General features: G+C 36.9%; 2 protein-coding genes across 2 annotated transcripts; both read left to right on the top strand.

Annotated features, from left to right (window-relative positions):
- Positions 1 to 12,441: 12,441 nt before the first annotated feature.
- LOC120632195 lies at positions 12,442 to 13,336 on the top strand (the record flags this gene model as incomplete). The annotated part of the gene is made up of 1 exon (XM_039902000.1): positions 12,442 to 13,336. A coding segment is annotated over exon 1 (852 nt), but the record flags the coding sequence as incomplete, so codon positions are not given.
- A 462-nt stretch (positions 13,337 to 13,798) lies between these two features.
- On the top strand, positions 13,799 to 16,522 carry LOC120632162 (uncharacterized protein K02A2.6-like). Its single transcript, XM_039901968.1, has 3 exons — positions 13,799 to 14,506; positions 14,606 to 14,831; positions 15,330 to 16,522. The coding sequence occupies exons 1-3, from the start codon at positions 13,799 to 13,801 to the stop codon at positions 16,520 to 16,522; spliced, it is 2,127 nt and encodes a 708-aa protein (XP_039757902.1).
- The last annotated feature ends 6,130 nt before the right edge of the window (positions 16,523 to 22,652 follow it).

Below are 22,652 nucleotides of genomic sequence, written 5' to 3'. Positions count from 1 at the left end.
AAATATTAAAAAACACTCAAGAAAAAACCAACTTAAAAAGATATTGCTGGATAAGCAAAAAGGAGACGACAAGAGGAATTGGGAAGTCTGATATCTTGGAGCAAACCTTAGTAACGCTTTGCAAAGTGGCATAAACAAGTTAACCACATTATTTGGTAGACACAGATTGCATACAGTTGCCACCAAAATAGCAGTTCTTAGCCGGTCCGGAAAAAAAAAAAATTGATTTCCAATAATAAATAATCAAAAATATTGGGGTTTTGATAAATTTTTAAAATATATGACTAGGTATACTTTTCCGTTTCGCCAGTCATGTAAACCACTACTTTCAGTGTGGGCCTGTACATTTTAGTACATTTTCTAATTAACCTAGGCTAGTAGGCTGATGAATTTTCGTTAATGATGCATACGTTTAAACCTTTTTAATATCAACGTTTGTACGTTGTCTCTATCCTCATGGAACTGGCTTCGGGTGACCTTTCCTTATTACATAGTAATGTATGTGTATATAGAATGTAATGTGAACGCTATATACTTGTAAGACACGTCGCAATGCCGGTCGGGTCTCATCGCGAGGCGTTCCGCGCCATTGCGTTCCGCCATCTTGTACTTCTTGGTACCGTTAGAAGAAAAACAACAATGTTTATTTTAAAACATTTATATTTCCGTATTACAGTTTATTATGATTTACAGTTTGTCCATCCTTCGCCCCAGCAATTAACGTGATTAACGGGATCTTTTGCATTCACGTTTTATAGATACGTACCTACAGTTTTGGTTTTAAACTGCGAAAGTTTTCTCTAATCGGTAGATAGGTATAAACTTTCAAACTTAGTGTTTCTGTAACTGTAACTTTCTTTCTATTTTTAATTCGAGAATGTGGTTGGTCTAAGCTATGTGCGAGAAAGCCAGTACCATTAATAAGGCTTATAATAACGAGAGGTGACTAGTTATCGCAGTTTTTTTTCCGCCAGTACTTTGCTTATCAGGCCAAATATTTTCGAAATCACCCACGAGCCGGTTTTGGAGTTTTTTCGTTTCGCCGCTCGCCATCTCAGTTGAACAAACAATGACAAGTGTACGCTTCAAGGAAACACCGATTCAGAAAATGGCATTTTTCTGTAACCGCGCCATATATTGAAACAATATTTTTTGGGCTACAATATATTTTTTGACGTACACTGCTGGACATAGGTCTTTTGTAGAGAGTTCCACAATACACGATCCTGGGCCGCTTGCCTCCAGCGGCTCCCAGCGACTCGCCTGATGTCACCTGTCCACCTCGTTGGGCTACCTACGCTGCGCTACCTACACCTAAGATGCGCTTACCGTTGTGGGGTCACCATTTCAGCACCTTAAGACCCCAACGTCCATCGGTTCTCCGAGCTATGTGCCCTGCCCATTGCCACTTCAGCTTCACGACTCGCTGAGCTATATCGGTAACTCTAGTTCTTCTACGGATCTCGTCATCTCTGATTTGATCACGTAGAGATACTCCAAGCGTAGCTCTCTCCATCGCCCGCTGAGTGACTCTGAGCCTTCTTATTAGGCCCATAGTTAGCGACCATGTCTCATTTACACAAAGCGCAGACATTGAGACATTTTACTACAAAGCCTTAAAATGTGTTTTTGAAATGGATTAAATTAATTTACTTTCATAGTATTCGATGGAAGCAGGTGGCACAGCCCCCGATGGCAAGTGGATAACCGTCGCCGATAAACAGAGCAATATATCGCAAGGCCGGCCTGCAAGGAACACGCCCACAAAATGCTGCCCTATCTCCAACAACTTGAGACGTAGGATAAGCTAATATATATCATCATCAACAGCCTACAAGTGTCCACTGCTGAACATAGGCCTTTCCAAGAGCGCGCCACCACACACGGTCCTCCACCTTTCTCATCCAGCCGCTTCCAGCCACCTTTTGAAGGTCATCCGTCCAGCGGGCTGGAGGTCGTCCCACACTGCGCTTACCGATTCGCGGCTCTAGAACAAGTATGGCCCAACGGCCATCGGTCCTACGACAGACATGACCCGCCCACTGCCATTTCAACTTGTTTATCCTTTGAGCTATGTCGGTGACCTTTGTTCTTCTACGACAGACTCCCAACATAGCTCGCTCCATAGCGCGTTGCGCGACTTTAAATTTGTGGATCAGGTCGACTGTCAGTTTCCACGTCTCGGCTCCATATGTCATTACAGGCAGGACACACTCGTTTAGGCCACAGTCCACCACGCCGGCCAAGTGAGGACTGGTAGACTTCGAAGGACATGCTGGTGTTCAAAATTCAAAATTCATTTATTTCTAAGCCTGAAATAAATGAATTTTACATTTTGAACACCAGCATATGACTAGAAACAAAATATAATGGCAATGGCAGTTGGTTGATTAAAATTAAAAAGGATAATGAAATCAAAATACAGTGAAAAATTCAAATTATAAAATAAAATAAAAATTATAAATAAAATGATGTTATCGTTTACCGTAAAGGCCAGTGATATTCAATTGCTTAAGCTTTAGTACCATCATCATATCAACCCGTTACCGGCCCACTACAGAGCACGGGTCTCCTTCCATAATGAGAAGGGATAAAGGCCGTAGTCCACCACACTGGCCATGTGCAGATTGGTGAACTCCACACACCTTTGAGAACATTATGGAGAACTCTTAGGCATGCAGGTTTCCTCACGATGTTTTCCCGAAAGTGAATTCGAAGTACCACTCACTGGGCTTTCACCACATTAAAAAACTTTAGTTTTTACTTTAATTTACAAATATATTAAGTGTATGTGCATGAACGTTGTATGCTAATGTGTGGTTATTATTGCACCAATCATAGTAAACCCCCATTTACTACGCACGACTGACGGCCGACTGGCGCAGTTGGCAGCGACCCTGCTTTCTGATTCCTAGGCCGTGGGTTCGATTCCCACAACTGGAAAATGTTTGTGTGATGAACATGATTGTTTTTCAGTGTCTGGGTGTTTATCTGTATATTATAAGTATTTATGTATATCATATTCATAAAAATATTCCTCAGTTATCTTGGTACCCATAACACAAACTACGCTTATTTTGGGGCTAGAGGCGATGTGTGTATTGTTGTAGTATATTTATTTGACCTTCAATGTAATAACAGCCGAATTTATGGTTGTTAAAGCGTAATTTCTTGCGAGAACTGTCAACAGTTATTTTTCTAAAAGTAGGTATCGATCTCAGGAAAAAGTTTTCACTAAAATATCGTAATACTACCACCAGTTAAGGTACATGCTGATACATGGAAATAGGTTTATTGATAGATCAGGCGCAGGATCGACAGCTTAAAGTGCTTTCCGAGGGACGGGCGTGAATCACCGCCAATATCCAAACTCGGATCCGTCAAACTAAGAAATTATTGATAGAAAAAAAAACAACATTTTATTTTTATTAGTATGAATGCTGGTAACGCGAACATCAGTTAAAAATATGATAAAAATAATTTTGGTTATTTATAACTGATATTTTCTATTACATATGTATATAACGTGTAATAAATAGCACATAAATATCACCTGACACAAGAAACGCTGGAGGGGTGATGTCGTTATCAGTTCTCATTAGATAACCGCCGCGACATCCCGGAACCGATGGGTAAACACGCTTATCTGGAGGAAAGAGCCGCCGTCTTGGGGACGACTAATATTGTTGTTCTGGGTGAATTTGTTATACATTAAAATGTTATAAAACACAAGCCTTTCCATCCGTAACAGAGAAGCGTGGAGGGTTAACACTTTATTAGAGAAGCGGCTTGACCCCAGCAGCAGTACAATAGACTGCAGTTGATGGATCTGATGATACAAAGCGAGAAGGAAAGGGTAAACAAAGCCAGGGTATTACAGTATTAATCTTAATGTTTTTTTTCTTATCAAACGTGTAAATGAAACCCGAAATAATAATTCACAGGCTTTAGAGGTACATTATGTACTGTCTCTGAGACTTATCTGTGAAACCGAAACCTAATAGTTTTTCAGTAAACCACTGCAATAGTTTTTACTGAATATAATCTTAAGATGTTGGTCGAAGCTTTTCGCAATTGACTGAAACGACGATCGGAACAATAACGGTCGACCCAACATTCCACATGGCGGTAATCTAGTGAGCAAGGTCCAAGTATTTAGTTACTTTTTCCTTTTCTGCTTTCACCAGATTATCGTCATGTGAAATAGTAATGTCAACAAATATTGCACATATATTTATTATTATTACAACACAAGATAAGACACACAAAAATAAGATCAGCCACGAAAATAATAGATGCACTAAGCTACGCAAAAAAACTAAAGTGGAAATGGGCGGGTCACGTGGCGCGCCTCACAGATCACAGGTGGACCAAAACAGTAACCACATGGAGAGGCCCACCAGGCAAGCGCAACAGAGGCAGACCGTGTACTCGATGGGATGATGACATTAAGAAAATCAAGGGTCCACAATGGATCCAAATAGCTCAGGATAGGGAAAGATGGCAAGTCTTGGAGGAGGCCTTCACCGAAGAGGGTTCCTGATACATAAAAATTATACATAAAGTAATAATAGTTGAATAATAGATTAAGTAGTACAAAAATCACTGTAGTTGTATAGTAGTTGTATAAGTTAAGTACAGGAAAGTTATAAGGCTTAAATAAATAAATAAATAATTTATTATTATTATTTGATTGGTATGCTGACACATTTCTTACATAAAGACATCGCAAAAAGGGTGAACTTACAATTCCTCGTTTTGTCGAAGGTTTACAATGAAAGTGTCGATACTACCAGTGGATTTATAGTTACACTTGTCTTTGTATTAAAGCCACCTATTTGTTATCAAAAACATGCGCAACTTCATTATCTTTAAGTGGTAAACAGTTATAATCAGCTTGTAAGAGTTTTTATATTGGCAACTATGATGTACTTAGCGAGAGGACATTGTGATCGGTACTTTTCATACCAATCAAAGTCATTATCTGTATAAAGTTATAATTTCTTGGGAATTTGTACGTTGTACAAACAACGTTTTGTACGCTATGCAATGTTTGTACGCTAAAGCTTGTACGTGTAGTTTTTGAGTTAATTTATAACATTAAATCAAAAACTACTTACTAAAGCGTTTTTAAAAATTATTTCAATCGTGGAAAGCTATTTTCTTAGGAATTAGTAAAGGCTTTATTTGAATTGGTTATATTATGATTTCAGCCTTAAGTAATGGTATTTTTAAAGCAAGCCACAATCATTTGCGCAACCAAGCTAGAAAATGGTCCATCGTACGTAAAAACTATGTTTTACAAAAATATTAGACTACCATACATCAAAATAAATAGTTCTCGGAGCCAAATAATTATCTTATAAGTAAACCAAAATAATAGACTAGATATGTTGAAATCATCATTAGGTATTAGGCATAGAATAAACTTTACAAGAAATTTAACAATGTTGATAAACTTTACCCATTTCAGCGTGTTATTTGGACACATAAGTTGTCTTTTTTTCCTTCTACATTCACTATGGGTGCGTGAGTTTACGTCTACAAGTAATAATAAGTTTACCGTTTACCGTCATGACTCGTATGCTATAAAATAACATTTCATTACAATGAAAACCGCGTATAGGAATAGCGGAATAGCTATCGTGAGGTATATGACGTAGAAATCTATACGTGATTTATTCAAGCATGAGGATATCTCCTCGTGGCTGATTAGATCACGTTTATGACGACCTTCATAACGCAGTGGTGAGCATTGCCGTATTTTAAGTGGAGCGGCCCTGGGTTAGATTCCCGGCGGGGCCATTAATACTTATTTTACATCTTGTTAGTAAGGCAGGGCCATTTACACTAACTAGAGAGAACTACATAATTCATAGATAACTATAAGAGAAATGGATGAAAGATGACATTAAACATTATGTCGGCTGCGGCCGATTGGCGCAGTGGGCAGCGACCCTGCTTTCTGAGTCCAAGGCCGAGGGTTCGATTCCCACAACTGAAAATGTTTCTGTAATGAACATGAATATTTTTCAGTGTCTGGGTGTTTATCTGTTTATTATAAGTTATCTCAGTACCCATGACGCAAGCTACGCTTACTTTGGGGCTAGATGGCGGTGTGTGTATTGTCGTAGTATATAAAGTAAAATAGTGATAAATGCGTATAATGAAGTCAAAGGTCATTCAATATTCTCAGAGTATCTCAATAATTCACGGAACAATGCTGTCCACCCGTCATGGAATATATCCCATTGAGTTTGCTGTCCAAGAGCTCATTGAATGACGACAATGAACGCGGTGTAGGTGCCATGTTTCGTGCAATAGTGTTACAGGAAGAACGAATTATTTTGTTTTTTGTGGACGAAAGTTATTGTCTATACAACAGTCATAACTCTAACAGGTTAGAACGCTACCATTAAATTGCTGGTCACGAGATCGTATGATTTGGAAATCACTCAAAAGTCTTAAGGCCAGCCAAGGACTTACATCGGTGATATGACGATGATTATCCAAGCCCATTTGGGACCCTTAAAACTTTGTATTATCATACAAATCAAAGGTTTTGTAAAACTGTAAAATTATGGAATATCAGTGCAAACTGGGCAAAATCAAAATGTTTAAAAGAAATATGCTTGACCCTCGTAAAAACTTTATGAAACCTCGTTAATCGGATAAAAAATCATTCATTATGAAAACAGAATTGAACGTAATCTGATTTTCTAACAATTCAATCACAAAGTCAGAATAAACATAAGGCAGGATCATTGGGGTACTCCATTAAACGAACATCGCGGAAATTTTAAAAGAAAATTTGCACAAATTACCGATCTCCGAAGAAACGTCCTTCTTGGATAAAAAACTTTTTTTTAATTCAACCTTAATTGCTGGCTGGATGGTTCATACCTTACAGAGCTATCAATTTCCATATATAGTTTTTTCGTAAATCCAATATTTTTAAAGCATAATTTGGAACGTGGGAACTGCACTGGTTTATGTGATAAAAAAAATATGATTCTTATATGTTAATTATGTACCCCTATACTATTTGCTTCCCTGGAAAAGCTTTTAAATAAATAAATATACAAATTAATAACATCTTTCAAATCCTTCATATCCAAATGTAGACCATTAAACTAGGCTCTGGGGACAGAAATTTAAATCGTTGTAACTTTGTTTTTGCGGGAGATTAATTTAATAGTTCACTGGCTTTAAAACAAATTTAGAAATAACAAAAACCGAACTGGCTTAACACATAACATTTTAGTATTGGTACTGTTCGAAGCCAAAGCCAAACTGACGCATACAGATCATGTTAGCAGTGGCGTTTGTTTCGAACTATCACAACAGGGGTCAGTAAGCACCACTTTTGGGATTAGTCGTAAGTAGGACACGAATTTGCACGCCACCGAGAACGGGAATTTGATGTGTTGATTTTATCTTGAATGAAACTTAAGTACAGTTAATATAGCCGTTCAGCCGATAACAAGCCGTTGTGACCTATTCCGGTTTTCTTCAACGTGATTGCCACTTAAGACTCATCATCATCACCATCACATCAACCCATTACCGGCCCACTACAGAGCACGGGTCTCCTCCCACAATGAGAAGGGGTTAAGGACGTAGTCCACCACGCTGGCCCAGTGCGGATTCGGGACTGCTCAAACCTTTGAAATCATTATGTAAAACTCTCAGGCATGCAGGTTTCCTCACGATGTTTTTCTTGTGCTGGGATTCAAACTCGGCCCCGAAAGTGAACCCTTCATACTTTCGCTACGCTCAAGGTTTTGTTTACTTATCTTTTGTTATCAATATACTTATAATAAAAATGAATACATTTAATATACGAGTATTTTGAAAATTGTGACCAGGGGATGCTTTATAATCGATACTGAGTCCAAAACAGATTTTTATTTAATTTTTGTCTGTCTGTATGTTTGTCTGTCTGTCTGTCTGTCTGGGCATCACGTGAAATCTACTGAACAGATTTAAATAAAATTTGGGATAGTGGTAGCTGATATTCCGGGTCAACCGGTGAGATGAAATTTTTTACAGATTTTACTTCATAGCTCCGTTAAATTTGAACCGATTTAAATAATTCTATTTTTATTTGAAAGTGTATACTATCAAGCAATTGTTGTGTAATTTTAATGAAGATCTGATAAATATCGGACAACGATCGAATGCATGCGTACCATCTTACTTATATTATAAATGCGAAAGTTTGTGAGTATTTATGTATGAATCGATGGAGATGTTTGAAGTTATCATTATTACTTAAAAAAAAGTCCGGGAGGCTAAATGTCTAACTGTTAAGGCATAATAACCGCTTTTTGTTATAATTGGTCAATCAAAACACTGGTACAATCTTAAGATGGTGACGTTCCTATCAGATCTTTATCCAAATAAATAGTTTTATAGTTAAAATGGTTTTTGTAGCTGAAAAATCCTCTTTAAATTATTCAAATTGGACCTATCGTTTTAACGTTACGACGGGTAAAGAAATGCTTAAAAATATTTTAATTATATTTAATGCAGACGAAGTTGCGCGGGTCAGCTAGTATTATATAAATACTTTTACATGTTTATGTAAAATCTACTTGCTGCTTGTCTCAACCGAAGGACGTTCACTCCTGGACATAGGTATCTTGTTGATATTTCTATATACCACGCTCTACCTGCGACGCTCATCTTTTCGTCTGGCTATCTAGTGAAGGGTCTTACCTGCACCAGCTCCAGCGCAATGGACACAAACGCCCGAGCTATGTGCCACGCTCATTGTCAATTCAGCTTAACAAGACTTAAACTACAGTCTAAAGCGCTGTGGCATAAAGCGGTCCATTTCGTCGCGTCGTGATTAGTCCGGGCGATTTTTTCCATTCAATTGAACTTATGAAAAGTCCAACGACTGTAATCATTGTTTGATCTCATTACACAACCAAATCTAATAAATCAGTAATGAAGTTGCTTGTACTTCCGTGAAAATGTTTAAGTAAGCAGAAAAGAAATTCATAATAAATATATTTTAGGCGTTTTTGTGATATAATATACTGGAGTAAAACACACAGAGATATCAAGACAAAATATTAAGCGTTGACGCGACTTGACGTTCCAAAAGTGCTTATAAAGTAGGCCTACTTGAAATAAATGAATTTGAATTGAATTGAATTGACTAATTTTTGATGTGAAACATCTATAGGCGGAGGGTAAACCTGACTTTTGTCGTGGAGACGCAGACCGTGGCGACGCATCGCCACGCTATATAATTGAATTTTTGTATTTCGTATGGAACAATAAAAATGAATATTAATTTTGTAATAAAACAGACATTATTAACCGACATACAAAAAGGAGTAGTTATTCATTTGATTGTATTTTTTTTATTTGTGGAACAAATTTTAATGCTTTATCTTTAAATTATGCAATATCTGCAATAAGTAACAGAAAACAATTTCGACGTTTCACATCTGCAAGGCGTCCTGTGACGGCTCGCACTTTTTTTTTTAATATTTTAAGTCAAGGGCTGCCAATTATCATGCATATATTTTCACCTCATACTTATCTTTACATATCTAAGAGTTAGAAAACGTTTAGTTTTATTTTGTTGTGTTTAAACGTTAAGAGTCATCAGGCAGAACGTAAAGCCGACACAAATACCATTACAAATCTGTACCGAACTTTCTTTAGGGCAACGTGGCAGTTGTGGATTTCAGTCTATCACTCTCCAATCTCTCTTAGGAGAGAAGTGTGCCCAACAAAAGATATTAATAGGGTTAGGAAAATTATATTCCTACAGTTAGGTATATCCAAAGGCGGTTATATTAAATATTATTATCTAATTTCAAGACAGACGCTCTCCAACAATAACGAGCTAACAATCTCTGTTAGTTTAGCGACGTTCTATTAAGATTCAGCTACGCGGCAGTTTAATAAAGTCACTTATTTTTTAACTTTCATAGAACAATGATCCTGAGATGTTTTTTTTTTTATTATTTTATGTAAGTGATGATGCAGTTTAATATGGTAGAGGGTTAATCAAAAATTCAAAATTTAAAATTCAAAATTTCTTTATACATGTAGGCCTATCACAGGCACTTATGAAGCGTTCATACATATATGTTTACATAATTGTAAGGGGATGGTGATAACTTCGTTCGTTAACTTAAACCCAAAGCTACGAGGGTTCCAAACGCGCCCTGATCTAAGAAGAGCCCACAACAAACTTAGCGGGGTACATTTTTTTTTGTTATCACCATGTCACAGTTTATTTATATTAAGCTATGACGCTAGAGCAATTGACACCCAATCTTTTTTATCGTTTAAGTTATCCTTAATATTGTAATAGGATTTTTCTGTAAGCTTACGTTTACAGAAAAATCATGTTATAATATTAAGGACGTTACGTTTTATATAAACTTTGAACTTATTGAGAGACATCTCAAAGATTTCATTTGGTAATGTCTTGTAAAATAATATACAATTGCCCTTGCATGAATTTGCAATTTTGTGTAGCCTAGTACACTACACAACGAGTTTATTTTTGTTATATTTTGTTATATTTTTATGGACATAAATTAAACTTTCAAATATGTACTGACTATGCACCGTCATTATTTTAACTTCTTTCTTTTATTCATTGTTTTATTTTAATCTGTTTGAAGTATGGCAGTTATTTCTGCTGTGGGAATCGAACCCACAGCCTTCAACTCAGAAAGCAGGGTCGCTACTCACTGCGCAATTCTAAAATGCCAAAGTTATGTACCTAAACCATATTTTGCAATATGTTCTGCACTTTTTAGTTTTGAGTGTTAGTAGCATGGTAACACCGCTATAAAGTAATTTTTAATACTAATTTGTTTAATCATTGATCATGTTTCAACCGCAGCATTCAAACTCAAATTTAGATTATAAGTTCGCTGTTCCTAAAGTTATTTATCTAATTCTCTGAAACAGATTTTTCTGGATTAAAGCTTTCACTCCTATTTCTAACCTTTGACAACGTGTGATAAATTTAATGATTGAGTAGTTTAGACGTTAAAGCTTAACATACCAACTCACATTGGCATTTATAATATGAGTCAGCTTCCCTAAAAGCATTTTTTTAGTTCTAGAGAACAGTGCTTTATTTCTAGATGAAAGATTTTGTTTTTTTATCTTTATTTCTTTTTCTGTACCACTGGTAGCATGTATGGGAATTTCATGATCAGTTGTGTAGTTAAGGCGTGAACAAACAAACAATATCATTCGCATTGTTAAATCAGTTAGCTTTTCTATACGTAGTGTTTAAGTCTCGACAACGGTACCTACTTGTTTTCTAAGTGAAAAATACTCTATGGACATTGTAGACATTGACCAGGTGTGAATTTTATAATTATCCGTTGATTAGTTAAGGCGTGACAGCGTAACAGTAAAAAACCTGAAATTTATTTATTTATTTATAAAGGACAACCAACAGTAGATACATTAAAACATGCTTTTTTTTTTTGGAATGAGTCACATAGTAAATGTTCAACTATTTACAGGTTATCACAGCATGCATTAAAATGTAAAAAAGTCATTCTTATAAATTATTTACAATTAATTATTAGTCAGTTAATATAAACCTTTAAAAGTATAAAAGTATAAATATTTAAAGCTAAATTACAATAAAAAAATTAACTTAATCAATTATTAGGAGACAAAACAAAACAAAAACGAATTAAATCGGATTAAAATAATTAATATTGATGTCTTAAAAGTAATAAATAAAATTAAACTTAAACTAAAACTTCAACTTCAACTTAAAATTCACATTAATAATATAAGTTATTGTAGATACAAAATCTGCTGTGCCCACGGGCATTGCTAATCTATAACTAAAGAGGTATCTTTCTTTCTCTCTATTAAGGTTAAAATTATTCAAGTCGACAAAGTGATGCGTCAAATTTCCCGAGAATTATGATCACAGATTCAGGTTCATCGTCACGGACACGCACTCGGAGTATTGACTGTGTCCACTGCGCATGCCTCGCTCGCTGGCCTGGCCGACATCGCACCGATGTAGAGAAGCTAGAAACACGCCGGTAATAATGCGAGTTGTATTGTACACAAATATAAGCTAAACTAAGGATAATACTGTCCTTCTCAATATGTCACAATGGTGCCAGTTCTGCTGCACATAAATCTCTCAGCTAAACACGTCCTTTTCCATACAAAACATTGGTAAAACTGCTCTTTCATACAAATCAATGTGTATGTGTGTCCAAACATAGTGTTGTCCTTTCAAACTCAAAATTAAAATTCAAAATTCATTTTTTCAAGTCGGCCTACTTTATAAGCACTTTGGATACGTCAAGTATCAAAAGTGCTTATAGTATATGTAATGTAGGTAATTTAATAATTAGCCCGCACTTCATTATGTTGTTCTACCAATAAACCATTCTGCGATAGTCCGTCGTTTTATTAAGTACATTACATTTTGGCGCAGTCGGTTATTTTAATTAAAATCATGCCTTTTGGTAAAATCGAGCCTTTTGATGTTAGTTCCCACAACTGGGATGCATATTGTCGTCGGGTGAAGCAATTTATTGCGTTAAATAACATCAGTGAAGATTTACACGTGGCCACGTTGGTAACACATGTCGGCATTGCATGTTACGAATTGATGTGCGACTTGTGTTCCCCGGATTTACCGGAAGACAAGAAGTTTGAACAATTAGTGAAGATTGTCAAAGACCACTTGGAGCCACAAAGGTCGGAGATCGCAGAGAGACATATGTTCCGGCAAAGGAAGCAAAGGCAAGGGGAGATAGTGAGTGATTATTTGAAAAGTCTAAAACATCTCGCCAAACATTGCAATTTTCGGGATTCTTTGGAGGTAAATTTGAGAGACCAGTTTGTTTCTGGCCTTCAAAGTGAAGATATGAGGTCACGATTGTTTGCCGAGCGGAACATCGATTATAAGCGAGCAATAGAACTCGCATTGGCGCTCGAGGCAGCGGAGAGACATGCAGCGGAGGCAGCGTCCGGGGCGAGTTCCAGCGCCATCTCGGAAGGGCTGCATCGCATCAGATCCTCACCAGCGCGCGCGGAGCGTGGGCGCATGGAACGGCGCGAGGGAGCGGGTGGCTTGCAGGCAGACGCGGCGGCCAGGGCCGGTGCGCTGAGCCTCGAGGGCTCACGGCGCGGCTGCTGGCGTTGCGGGCGCAGCGGGCATCCGCCGTCCCGGTGCCGCTACAAGTTCTACAGCTGTGATTCGTGTGGGCAGAGGGGCCACCTGAAGGTCGTGTGCGGTAATGTTGATAAGTGTAGTGATGCGGTTATACAGAAAAACACAAAAGGTCAGTTGTTTTTTAATGATTCCGATGACAGTGTTTTAGATTTTTATAATATAATTTGCGAGGGTAATGACGGCCCGTATTATATCAAATTAAACGTAGAAAAGTCTGTAGTTAAATTTGAAATAGATACTGGTAGTAAGATCTCTGTAATTTCAAAGCATTTTTATGATAATCATTTTTCTAGCGTTTGTTTACAACATAAAAATTTAAGGTTAAGATCTTACACAGGTAGTGTTATTGAACCTCTCGGATATATTATGGTAAAAGTACAATGTAAAAATCGTTTGTATAAATTACCGTTGTATGTAGTTGAAAACGGCGGCCCTCCTTTACTAGGCCGTGCCTGGATAAGAATTTTACAAATCGATATCACAAATTGCCATAATTTATCAGAAAGATGCGAAAATGATAATACTATAGAATTATTAAGGAAAGAATTTTTCGAGGTTTTCGCTGATGGGCTTGGGACTTTTAAAACTCGAATGCAGTTGCATTTAGCTGACAAGACTCCAATTTTCGTTAAATCGCGCCCGCTTCCCCTCGCACTTCGCGCGCCGGTCGAGCGCGAGTTGGAGCGGTTGCAGCGAGATGACGTCATTTATAAGGTAGACCGTTCTGATTACGGTACGCCTATTGTTCCTATAATAAAAAAAAATGGAGACATTCGTATTTGTGGAGACTTTAAGGTCACTATTAATCCGCTATTAAAAGATTTTCATTATCCTCTTCCACAAATTGAAGATATATTTGCTACCCTTGGGGGAGGCGAACAGTTTTCTAAATTAGACTTATCCCACGCCTATCAGCAAGTGTTATTAACGGAGGACTCGCAACCCATGACCGCTATAACTACACACATAGGCACCTTCGTTTACAAGCGAGTACCTTTTGGAATAAAATGTGTTCCTGAGTATTTTGAAAAGTTGATCGAAGAAACTCTGTGTGGCTTATCCTCTACTGTAGCTTTTCAGGACGATATTTGTGTGACTGGCAAAGACAGAGAGACTCATTGTAAAAATTTACGTGCCGTTTTAGCCCGATTAAAAGAGGCCGGGTTGCGAGTAAATTGGTCTAAATGTGAATTCTTTAAGGACAGTGTAACATACTTAGGATACAAAATTGATAAAAAGGGTCTACACACTGATGCAAATAAGATAAAAGCTATTGTTTCGGCGCCATCACCGAAAGACGTAACGCAATTAAAAAGTTTTATTGGTCTCGTTAACTTTTACAATAAATTTTGTGTTAACATGAGTTCTGTATTAAAACCTTTATACGATTTACTAAAGAAAAATGTAAAATGGTATTGGAGTTGCGAATGTGAAAGTGCCTTCAAAAGAGTTAAAAACATTCTCAGTAGTTCGCCTGTGCTAGCACACTACGATCCCAAGTTACCGTTGCTGTTGTCGGTGGACAGTAGCGCGTATGGACTCGGCGCGGTTCTCACGCACCGCTACTCCGACGGATCGGAACGTCTTATCAGTTGCGCCTCGCGTACTCTTAATGAGGCCGAGCGTAATTATTCGCAGCTAGATAAAGAAGCCTTAGCCATAATGTTTGGAGTCAGCAGGCATGATAAGTATCTGTTTGGTCGGCATTTCATTTTGCGCAGCGATCATAAGGCTTTAAGCTATATTTTCGGTAAAAACAAAGGTATTCCGCAAACGGCGGCTAGCCGTTTACAGAGATATGCAGTTCGCTTAGCTGCGTACAACTTTGACATCGAATTTATTTCTTCGGCTAGAAACTGTTTCGCAGATGCGTTGTCTCGTTTGCCTTTAGTAGAAAACGTTAATCGTCAAAGTATCGTTTCAAGTAATAATAACGGAAATAATAGTTATTTATTTTTTATAGAGGACAAATTGCCTATAACGTTTCACGAAATTAAATATCAAACTGCTAAAGACACTACTTTAAACAAAATTGTAGGGTATGTTAAGTTCGGATGGCCCGAACAAATTGAATCGGATCGTTACAAACAATATCATTTAAGGCGGGAAAATATTTTTTTAGAACAGGGATGCTTGGTTTGGGGATATAGAGTAATTATCCCTGCCAGTTTGCACTCCGCTGTGTTAGACGAATTACATTCCGGGCATATAGGCGTTGTTAAAATGAAACAGCTGGCGCGGAACTATCTGTGGTGGAGCGGCTTGGACGCCGATATTGAGCGCGTGTGTCGCGAGTGCACCGCCTGCGCCGCGCTGCGCGCACAGCCGCCGCCCGCGCCGCTGCACTCGTGGGAGTGGCCGGTGGAGCCTTGGTCGCGGTTGAATGTTGACTTTTTAGGTCCGTTTCGTAATAAATATTATTTAGTTATTTTAGATGCTCATTCCAAATGGTTGGAAGTGGAACCAGTGCCAAATACTTCGGCAGCTACCGTTATATCTTGCCTGCGCAAAATATTTGCCCGGTTCGGTCTATGCAAGGTCATTGTGAGCGACAATGGTCCACCATTTTCTTCATCCGAATACTTACATTATTTGAATAAGAATGGAATCAAGCGAATATTAGTCGCCCCATATCATCCATCGAGTAACGGTGCAGCTGAAAACGTTGTTAAAACTGTAAAGCTAGTATTAAAGAAGGCTATAATCGAAAACGTGAATTTAGAAAAAGCGTTATGTACATTTTTATTTACATACAGAAATACAGAACATTGTACTACTCAAAAAGAACCCTCCGTGGCACTTTTGGGACACAGGTTACGCGGCAGGTTAGATCTTTTACGACCGAATACCAGAGATGTCATTCGCGATAAACAATCAAGTCAAGAAGAACGTCGCGGTGGCTCATTGCGAGAAATGAGCACTGGAGACCGGGTTCTGGTCCGGAACTATAATAATAATTTAGTAAAATGGAAGGAAGGTGTAGTGTTGGATAGAACCGGTCCCGTCTCCTATGTTGTCAAAACAGACGATGACAATCGTACTAGTAGAAGACACGTTGATCAAATACTTGACAAAAATTATAAAAAATCTAGGTATACTTTAACAGGCATGGTGGATAATGAAAACTCGGGAGAAAGAGAGATGAATGATGAAGCGTTCAAAAGTTTCGATAATTCTGTTGTCGGTTCGTCTCCTGTAACAGATACAGAAAATCAGCTAGTAAAGGCACCTTCACCTTCTCAAGCGATTCCCAATACGAATAGTCCTCTTCGTATGGCATTAAGACCGCGGGTCAAAAAGATGATGAAATTGTAATTAATTAAGTGATGTAAATATTTAGTTTTTTTTTATTGGCTTTAATGTAAATCCAATAGTTAAATTTGGAGAAGAGCAGTGTAATGTAGGTAATTTAATAATTAGCCCGCACTTCATTATGTTGTTCTACCAATAAACCATTCTGCGATAGTCCGTCGTTTTATTAAGTACATTACAGTATAGTTTGTAGTGACTCTACCATCGGTTCGGAAAGCAGATTCTACCCAGAAGAGCTAGCTAGAAACTCAGTAGTTGCTCTTTTCTAACATCAACATTGATAATATTTTTCTATCTTGCGGTAGATGAGAGCAAAGCTGGCTCCTTCCTGCTCTACCTTGTCATTAAGAAATTCATCAAATGTATAGTAACCTCGCTGTATAAGATGTGTTTTTACACATCTTTTGAATCGATGCAACGGTAGGTCCTGAATTTCCTGAGGAATCACGTTGTAAAAGCGTATACTCAACCCCACAAAGAAGTTTTGCACCTATCGCAGTCGATATGCAGATATCACTAATTTATGTCAGTTTCTGGTAAGTCGATTGTTAATATCAGCTTTTGTAATTTTTTGTCTCACAAAGACTATATTATTGTAAGGATTATATATTTCGAAAACGAACATACTAAATAAGATAAAATTACTATTACAGAGATGGTAGAAACACGCCGACAATGGTGCCACTTCAGCACGGCAGCAGGAGGCAGGAGACAATTTTCTCCCCGGGGAAAGATAACAAATTTTTACGAAGTTTTATAAGCATTCGTTTACTGTTAAAGCTACTGAATTGTGGAATGCACTCCCATTGAACATAAGACAGTCGAAGTAATTGGGCATATTAAAAAAATGCTATTAAGGCTCATTATCTCGCTCAGTAAAGACGACTATTATTATTTATTTATCTACTCAAACTCATATTTAAGTATTTATGGTATATTAAGATATGTATTAGTATATTTATTTTTTATATTTATCAATAGTATTTTTGTATTTGTGTAGTCTGGTTTATGTATTAGTATGTAGATAGTCGTATGTATGTATTAAATAGTGTACCCCACCTATTCGTTTCCTTTTTAGTTTTCCTAATCCTAAGGTTGCCTGGCAGAGATCGCTACTTAGCGATAAGGCCGCCTTTTGTATCCTGCTTCATTTTTCATGTGTTTGTTCTTTTTTTTGTCTCTATTTTCTTAGTGGTGTACAAATAAAGAGTATAAATAAATAAATAAATAAATAAATAAATTATCTTCTCCCACAGCTTTACCAACTCTCATAGCACTGGCACACAAATGAAAATAAAATCCAAATATAATCCATGTGTACGTACGTGTAATATATGTGTAACGCAGGTAAACTTCTCCTATTCCATGTTCCCGTGCTTTAGCAGGTGGACACGATAATTATATCCTCTGGCAGGGTATATAAACGGGGGATATAATTAACAAGCCTAACAATAATTCTCTTTTCATGCGAAATATTGGTGCCAAATGAAAATAAATAGGATTTTTTTTTTAATTTATTGTTCAAAAATAAAAGTAACAAATATTTTTCCAACATAATTATCCATCCCCTTAGAAACTATGCGTTTATGGTGGGGATGGCGGGTTCGCAAGTGTATATCTTAAAGAAACGAACAAATTTATTCAACTACTTTCAAACGGTGGCATTTTTACACTATTAGCTAAAAAAATTCTTTTACAATTTCTTAAAAATATATGTTTTTTTCCATTCCATTCCATTGAACTACTATTATAGAGAAGCTAACACACCGATAATGGTGACACTTCTGCTTTACACAAAAAAGTGATTACATACTACATACATATATAATGCTGCTACTTTTCATGTTCCATCCAGTAATTAATATCATGGTGACAGTTAACAGTGTAGCGGCACGCTAAGTTGTACCAAGTTGTTAAGGATGCAATTACGTAGTGGGTCAGCGAGTTAGATATTGCGACTAAGAATATATATATATACTCTAATAATACATGAAAACATGCACAACAGATACGTAGGTATATTTTTAAAGAATACGTAGAATTTATTTACTTTATTACAAAAGTAATGCCTTGGCTTACGTCTTTGACAGATGAGCTGTCTGAAAAGCTTTACGTAATATAACTGAATATATTTAAGTGAAGTAACTCTATACTACTCTATTCTACTGTACGATGAAGTGCGATATGCGGAAGTGGTTTTATAAATATTACTACTTAGTTGCAAAACAATCATATTTTTTAAGAACTACTCTCACTCATACATAATATTTTGTATGTAGCTTTAAAAAAAATTCGAATGATGAATACCAGTGTACCGTAATAGATTTATTGTTATGTTTATTTTAAAAATGTATATTTTTCTTTAAATAAATGAAATAACTGGTATTGTTTTTTTCAATTCTTTAAAATCCCAATTCTTTATTGAACAATAAAAAAATTATCAAAAATGCACAAAATTTTCTACCATTGGTAAACATGAGGATGAAGTGGAAGATGTGTATGTTATTAACCATTATTTTTATCTAGCGAACTAAATCGTACCATGCATGCCGTTGTTTCTAATGATTTTTTTTTAACATATGTGGAAATTGTGAAAGGCACCAGCGATACCAGCTGCTTTGATATTTTTAAATGATTTTTGATAATAAACGATTATCGAAATCGAAATCTTATTAGAATATTGTAAAAGACTACAAAAAATTCTTATCAGAAATTTAAAAGTAAGCTCTTGGCTGCAATCCCACCTAGTACCAAAGTGATAATGCATATATGATGGAGTTATATCAAACCCATACCCTTCACCGGTTTCTACGCCGCATCGGACCGAAACGATAATCGCTTGGCGGCACGTCTTTGTCGGCAGAGTGGTAATTAGTCGCGGCCGAAGTCACCAGTCTTAGGCTAAACGGAAATGAGTTATTAGGTACCTAAAGACAAACAATCTTTACATTTAAAACAAAGTCGCTCAAGCGGTTTGTACGTCGAGATCTTTTTAACTACGGCAGAGTGATTACGTATTTCACCACAGCCTTGCGTAAATATTGCGATCTTCACTTTTGTATTTTCATTGTATGCAAAAGTGACGCATTAGTAAGATTCTAATGCAATCTAAATCTCTAAATATTTATGTGTGTGTGTGTGTGTGTGTGTGTGTGTGTGTGTGTGTGTGTGTGTGTGTGTGTCTGTGTGTGTGTGTATGTATGTGTGTAAACATCTCATAACTTTTGAACGGCTCGATCGTTTGGATCGCGATTGGCGCCACTCGAAAGGGCTGCACTAAACTTAGATTTTCTACAATTTCCCGATAACGAACGATACGATCCCAAAAACTAATCAGCTCTTAAACTTGATTAACCCCGCCGCCTGTCCAGTCAAAATCGGTTGCTCTGTTCGAGAGATATCGAAAACGAAAAATTCCGAAAAAATGTCTTTTAGAATAATTTTGATAATTTTCGTCTGGATGATGTTGGATCTAGAATTCTTCATAGGACTCAATAAGCTGCGTCGAATGCCGCTAACCAGGGGAAAATCGAATAATTCGTTCAATTCAGAAAAAAATTGTGTTTTGTGTAACGATGTCATAAATTCAGTTTTGAGCACTTAGGTATGAAATTAACGGATAATTAAAGAACAGACCTGAAGAGTGAACCACCAAACCAATTTCTCAACTCCGGGCTCGTACTGAGATTCTTTAGAAAATAATCCTATGCTTACCTAAAATTTCTTGACCCGACCCGGGAATCAAACCTAGGTCCTCGTGATTCGTAGTTCGTAGGCAAGGATTACACACACACAACAATGACCAATCGCATTAACATAATCGATGTTCCGTCTAAGAATGCAAAACAAACCCGTCATGGTTAAAGGTGTAAAAGTCTTCCTAAAACCACTAAATAGACGTTGAAATCCAATAACTATAGTATTTAAGACACTTAAAAGAAATAAAAAATTAAAGAGCGTCATTATGATACCACCGGCAGCTGTTCAAAAACAACGAAACAAAAACCAAACAATAAATCAAAATGAAGAACAATCCATTAACTCGATCTACAATAAAAAATAACCAAGCCCCGCGATTGGTCTGCCGAGCAGAAGCAAAACGCTGCTCGAATTTGATTGGCCGACGCCGAGTTTTACGTTCGGAAACTCGATACTTTTTAATAATGGCTCCTTTAGCTAATGCGATCGCCTTTTATACCGCGTTTAGTATTTTATTACATACCTCAAATGCGTTCGAGTGCCGGTTGTGGGAAGTAGCCGGTTGTTTGGGATTTTTGCGGTTAGATTTAGGATACGGGAATTCGGGTTTCGGGAAGATAATCTTGCGGTTTCCGAATGTGCATTATGGCAATTTATTGGAATAGCGGTAGGAATAAGAGGGTGAGATTATTTAGAGAGCAGATAATATTACCAATTCTCTTAATTCTACTAAACTCACCGGTCTGTTGCTATCCTTTTTCACAGAGAACGTTTTTGAAAGGACAGCAATACTTTTAGACTGTTACATACCAGTTTGGTTTAGGTTAGAGAATTAGTACCCACTGCAGAACTAGCACCATTAGTATTAGATTATACAGTATACATGTAGTTTAGATTCATGGTTTCTACTGTACCTAGCATTCTGATCTCAAGATATTATGTTATGTAAAATAAATTAATGATTTATTTGAATGAATGATGATTAATTAATAATGATTTATTTATTTAGTTTTTAAATAGTTTATTTTAGGTTATAGTTATGTATTAATAAAAATTATATTTTAGAATTAAAAACAAAGTTTTGTATTAAGAAATATAAACAAATCGTCGAGTATGATACCATTCACAATCGGGTGATATAAGATCAAGATAAATCTGGAAGAGAAATTCCCAAATTATTTCTTTTTTTTTTCTTTTCTTTTTAAATTAAAACCTGATTAAAGTATCCTTTAACATTATTTTAAAGCCTGGTAAACATAATTTCTCATAAGTTCTCCATGGAACGACTTGTTGTCCAGGGGAAAGTGGAAGGCAAACGGTCACGTGGTCGATCACCCACGCGTTGGACAGACATAATTAAAGCTACAACACAAGCCTCCATAGTCCAATGTTCCAGAAACGCTGAAGATCGTAACATGTGAAGGCGCATCGCGGGGGCTGCTGTAGTCAAAGAAAATGTACCATCGTCAACCACGACCACTCTGTCAAGAGTGAACGACAAAGGAGGAGGAAACATAATTTTGTGGACTTATCTTGCACAGTGGTCTGATAAGTACAGGTTTCAGGTTCGATCCCCGGCGGGCCTATATCCAGATTTTCTCTGGTCTGGAAAGGAAGAAAAATACATGTCACCAAGCGATTTAACAGTCTATGTACCGACAGTAATGAGAACAAATTTATTATATACAACATAAAAACTAAGTAAATACGGCTGTGATAATTTGACAGCTGACTGGTGCAGTGGGCAGTGATCCTGCTTTCTGAGTCGAGTGGCTGTGGGTTCGATTCCCACAACTGGAATGTGTTTGTGTGATGAACATTTATGTTTTTCAGTATTTGGGTTTATCTTTATATTATAAGTATTTATGTATTCAGTGGCGTGCACTTCATACATGCACAAAAGCACTGCATACCCTAAAATTTAAATATAGCTCGTATAAGAGGAGGATTTTTTCCATTTTATGCAATTTTACTGCTGTATGCATACCCTGATAAGAAACCCAGTGCACGCCACTGTATGTATTTTATTGATTAAAATAATCATCAGTTGTCCTAGTACCCGTAACACAAGTTACGCAGACTTTTGGGCAAGATGGCGGCATGGATGTGTATTGTCGTAACACATTTATTGTTTACTAGCTGTTGCCCACAACTTCGTCCGTGTTCGTTTTTGTTTTCAAATCAGGTTTTTAAGTTGTGTATTCTTGTAAAAAAAAATCGGGCGTAATTTTTAAATAGAACTTTTCCAATTAAGTTTTGTTTAGGTGTCTTTAATTTTTTTAATCTCACGATGATATAAAAGAATTTGTCTATAATAACCGTAGGCTAAGTTGCTTCTCATTACATCAGCTATCTGCCATTAAAAATCCCGTCAAACTCCATCCAGCCATTTCAGAGATTAGCCCGAACAAACAGACAGACAAAAATAAAAAAG

Source organism: Pararge aegeria, chromosome 19 (genome assembly GCF_905163445.1).
Source record: "Pararge aegeria chromosome 19, ilParAegt1.1, whole genome shotgun sequence".
NCBI classification, from domain to species: Eukaryota; Metazoa; Arthropoda; class Insecta; order Lepidoptera; family Nymphalidae; genus Pararge; species Pararge aegeria.
The sequence above is the reverse complement of the archived record's forward strand: the minus strand, read 5'-3'. Positions and strand labels throughout refer to the sequence as shown.